The sequence below is a fragment of the Nicotiana tabacum genome, chromosome 13 (assembly GCF_000715075.1).
Source record: "Nicotiana tabacum cultivar K326 chromosome 13, ASM71507v2, whole genome shotgun sequence".
Taxonomy (NCBI): Eukaryota; Viridiplantae; Streptophyta; class Magnoliopsida; order Solanales; family Solanaceae; genus Nicotiana; species Nicotiana tabacum.
Window position 1 is genome coordinate 55635193 of NC_134092.1, and position 5156 is coordinate 55640348.

General features: G+C 41.2%; 1 protein-coding gene across 1 annotated transcript; it reads right to left on the reverse strand.

Moving 5' to 3' along the window:
* Positions 1-281: 281 nt before the first annotated feature.
* Positions 282-665, reverse strand: LOC142168128 (uncharacterized). Its single transcript, XM_075228789.1, has one exon. The coding sequence runs from the start codon at positions 663-665 to the stop codon at positions 282-284; it is 384 nt and encodes a 127-aa protein (XP_075084890.1).
* Between the last annotated feature and the right edge of the window lie 4491 nt (positions 666-5156).

A 5156-nucleotide genomic window follows, 5' to 3' on the forward strand; every position in this document is an offset into this window, starting at 1 on the left:
CAACAACGTAACATAACATGAAAACAACACCAACCATGGTCTCATAAGCAATATATATTACTAGAAAGGAACACCCTTAACATCAACTGTGCAAGTGATACATAATTCATAGAAGGTAAGCTCTCAGCATTTTCATAGAACACAACTACTTAATTACATAGCTATTCAAACAAATGAGGGAACTTCTTCTTCATCTCTTCCTCGGCCTCCCAGGTGGCCTTTTCAACCTATTGGTTTCGCCGTAGCACTTTCATGGAGGCAATCTCTTTATTTCTCAGAATTCAAACCTGCCTATCAAGAATGGCAACTTGAATCTCCTGATAAGTCAATTCTTCATTAACCTCAATAGTCTCAACTGGAATAATAAGCGACGGGTCTCCATCCACCTTCTTCAACATGGATACATGAAACACCTGGTGTAGTAAAGACATTTCTGGAGGTAGTTCAAGATTGTAAGCCAACCAGCCAATCCTCTGAATGATTTTGTGCGGTATGACATACCTCAGACTCAACTTCCATTTCTTACCAACCTTCATGAGGGAAACCTTCAAGAATATCCAGTCATCCATTTTGAACACCAAATCCCTGCGACGCACATCCAAATAGGACATTTGAAGACTCTGGGCAGTTTTCAACCATTCCATAATGATCTTAACCTTCTCCATAGCCTCATGTATGATGTCTGGACCGATCAACTCAACTTCCCCAATCTTGAACCATCCAATGGGAGATCTACATATTTTACTATATAAAGCCTCAAACGGTACCATCTGAATGCTAGCATGATAACTATTATTGTAGGCAAATCCTATGAGCGGCAAATGATCATCCCAGCTACCCTTGAAGTCAAGAACACAAGCGCGCAACATATCCTCAAGCATATGAATAGTCTGCTTAGCCTACCCGTCAGTCTGTGGATGGAAGGTTGTACTAGGATTCACCTAACTACCCAAACCTTACTGAAATTTCCTTCAAAAGTTAGATGTGAATTGTGCCCCTCGATCTGAGATGATAGAAACCGGAGTGCCATGCAACCTGACTATTTCCTTTATATAAAACTGAGCATATTATTCCGCTGTGTCGGTAGCCTTAATTGGTAAGAAGTGAACTGATTTCGTGAGTCGATCCACAATCACCCAAATTAAGTCGAACTTGCGAGGAGTGCGAAGTAGTCTTACCACAAAGTCCATATTGATCATCTCCCACTTCCACACTGGAATTTCTATGTTCTGTGCCAACCCACTCAACCTTTGGTGTTCGGCCTTCACTTGCTGACAATTTGGACATCTTGCCCCAAAGTCCGCTACATTCCTCTTCATATCATTCCATCAGTAGACTTATTTAAGGTCATGGTACATCTTTGTAGAGCCCGGGTGCACGAAATACCTAGAATTATGTGCCTCGGTCATGATTCTTTCTCGGAGACCATCTACACTTGGAACACATAATCGCCCTTGGTACCTTAGCGTACCATCATCCACACCAAGAGAAAAAGCCATAGTCTTATGCTTATGAATTCCTTCCTTCAATTGTACCAACAATGGATCGTCGTTTTGTTTATCATTGACTTCCACAACAAGCGATGATTCAGCCTTATTTTGCACAAGCACCCCTCCTTCATAAGAGTCTTCAAGACGAACTACCAAACTAGCCAACCGATGAACCTCTTTGGCCAACGGCCTTTGATATGCCTCTAAGTGAGCCAAACTACCCATAGATTTGCATCTAAGAGCATCCGCCACAACAGTAGCCTTCCCCGGATGATATACGATATCAATGTTGTAGTCCTTGGGTAACTCAATCCATCTTCTTTGCCTCATATTCAATTCTTTCTGTTTGAAAATATATTGAAGCCTCTTATGGTCCGTGAATATATCCACCTGGACCCCATACTAGTAATGACGCCTAATCTTTAATGCAAAGACCACCGCTGCAATATCTAAGTCATGTGTTGGATACTTCTTCTTGTGATTCTTGAGTTTCCTAAAGACGTAAGCGATCACTTTGCCATGTTGCATCAATACACACCCAAGTCTGATCCTTGAAGCATCGCAATATACCACAAACCCATTCGTACCCTCTGGTAGGGTCAACACCGGTGTCGTAGTCAATCTTGATTTCAACTCTTGGAAGCCTTTTTCACAAGTATTTGACCATTGGAACTTAACTACCTTCTGCATCAATTTAGTCAATGGAGAGTCGAGAGTAGAGAACCCCTCCACAAACTTTCTGTAATACCTAGCTAAGCCCAAGAAACTGTAACTCTCTGTGGGAAGGTACAGCTCTCATGTTGTGGATCCACAGCCTTCCGAAAAGGACGTTATATCTCATATCGCCTTTGATCACGTGAAACTTTGTTTCCTGAATTGTTCTGGCGACATTTATCGGTAGGGTTATCTCGCCTTTGGTGGTTTCGCATGCCATATTGAATCCGTTTAAAACCAAAGTTGCAGACACGACCCGGTTTTGTAGGCCGAGCTGTTTTACGACCTTCGATCTGATGATATTGGCCGAGCTACCTGGATCAATTAACACACGCTTAATTTTAATTTTATTCATGAGTACGGATATTACCAGTGCATCGTTATGGGGTTGGATGATTCCCTCTGCATCTTCATCATTGAACGATAAAGTCCCTGAGGGAGTGTAATCTTGAATTCGAGATCGCTTTTCCCTCACAATCGACGTTTTAGCGCGTTTGAGCATAGGTCCCTGAGGGGCATCGACGCCGCTGATGATCATGTGAATGATGTGCTGTGGTTCTTCTTCTTCATTTTGCTTGCCGAAGTCCTTGTTTTTAAAATGGTTCTTCGCCCTAACACTCAAAAATTCCCTAAGGTGCCCTTTGTTGAACAAGCGGGCTACTTCCTCTCTTAATTGTCTGCATTCTTCCGTTTTGTGACCATGGGTGCCATGATACTCGCATATTTGATTGGGATTCCTTTGGGCGTCTATTCAAAGTAAAACAAAGGGGTGACGAAATACTGAGGGAATTCGTATCCCGGTTTCAAATGGAATGCATGGATTTGCCACCAGTCACAGACGACTGGGCCGTACAAGCTTTCACCCAAGGGTTGAACGGACTGAGTTCGACTGCGTCACGTCGGCTGAAACAAAGCTTGATCGAATACCCTGCAATAACTTGGGTGGATATACATAATCGGTATCAATCGAAAATCAGGGTCGAAGATGATCAATTGGGATTTTCGTATGAACCCACGCATCAGAACCGCGCAACTACTAAAATTCTGAAGGAAACCAACAGAGAAAAACACAAATTCAAGACAAAATTCACACTTCGAAAAATTCGCATACAACTTATGCTGATACAGAGTCTGCAGAACTGCCCTGGGATGATCGGCATGGTCCTTTCTACTTCGTGAATATACAAGAATATTGTCAATGAACACAATCAAAAAGGAGTCAGGAAAAGGCTTGAAGACTCGATTCATAAGATCCATGAAAGTTGTCGGGTCATTTGTTAGCCCAAAATACATCACCAGAAACTCAAAGTGCCCATATCGGGTCCTGATCAAAACCAAACTTAGCACACAAGTTCATATAAACCATTAGGACCTATCCAAGGTCTCAAAACCACAATCAAATCTCATTAACCCAGAAGTCAACTATCGGTCAAGCTTAGGAACTCTTCAATTCTTCAAATAACCAATTTTCGATAAATAGAGTCAAAATCTTCTGGGGACATCCAAAACCAAATCAGAGTATATGCTCAAGTCCAAAATTACTTTAAGAATTTGTAGGAACTCTCAAATCCCAATTCGGAGGTCGTTTACTAAAAATTCAACTTTGGTCAACTCTTATAACTTAAGCTTCCTAAATGAAACTAAATTTTCCAATTCACTCTCAAACCTTAATGAAAGCAAACCATTCATTCCCTAAGTCACAAAACATCAAAAGAAACTACACAAAGCATCAAATAGCGGAACAGGGTTCCAATACTCAAAAGACCAACTGAATCAATACAGTCTCCCCCTCTTAAACAAATATTCGTCCTCGAACGGGTTTAGAATCATACCTAAGATGCCAAAAAGATAAGATTTAGAATCTTCCTCGACTGGTTGACCTATCTACTGGACCTTTACCGATGCGATCTCCTTCCATTTCAACTTCTATACCTGCCTATCTAGAATAGCCATTGTCTCCTCCACATAAGCCTGATTCTCATCCAACTATACTGCACTGAAATCCAACACATGTCACTTGTCTTCACGATACCTCCGAAGAGTAGAAACATGAAATATCAGATTAAGTCACGACAAGTTGGGTGGCAAAGAAAGCTTATAAACAATCTCCCTAACTCTCTGTCTCTCTCTCTCTCTCTCTCTCTCTATCACCTTAAATTGCCCAATAAACCTCGTGCTCAACTTGCCCTTCTTCCCAAATCTCATCACGCAATTTATAGGCAAAATTCTAAAAAGTACCTTCTCGCCCTCCATAAATGCCACATTATGGACCTTCCTGTCCACATAATTCTTCTTCTTGGATTGAGCTGAACTTAGCCGCTCCTGAATCAACTTCAACTTATCAAAAGCATCACGAACAAAATCAGTACCCAAAACCTAGCCTCACTAGGCTCAAACCAACCAATAGGAAAACAACACCATCTACCATATAAACCCTCATACGATGAATATTGGACTAATAACTATTATTGTAAGCAAACTTCGCCAATGGTTGGAACTGATCACAGTGACCTCCTGAGTCAATAACACAAGCTCTCAACATATCCTAAAGGATCTGAATAGTCCACTCGGACTGACCATACATCTATGGGTGGAAAGCTTTTTTTAAGCTCCAACTACGTACCCAACTTTCGTTGAACAACTCTCCAAAAGTAAGAAGTGAACTGAGTACCCTGGTCCGATATGATAAAAATAGGCACGCCACCCGAACAAGCAATCTACCAGATATAGATATGAGCTAACTTCTCTAAAGCATAATAAGTCATCATTTGAATGAAATACCGACACTTGGACAATTAATGCATAATGGCCCAAATAGTATCAATCTTCCTCATGGACCATGGAAATCCTACCACAAAGTCCATAATGATACACTCTCATTTCCACTCCAGTATATCTATCTTAAAGCAAACTACTAGGTTTCGGATTCTCATACTTGACCTAGTGACAATT

What these genes read in the sequence shown, in the direction of transcription:
- LOC142168128 (XM_075228789.1), bottom strand. Translation starts at nt 665, where the DNA reads ATGGAGAAGGTTAAGATCATTATGGAATGGTTGAAAACTGCCCAGAGT.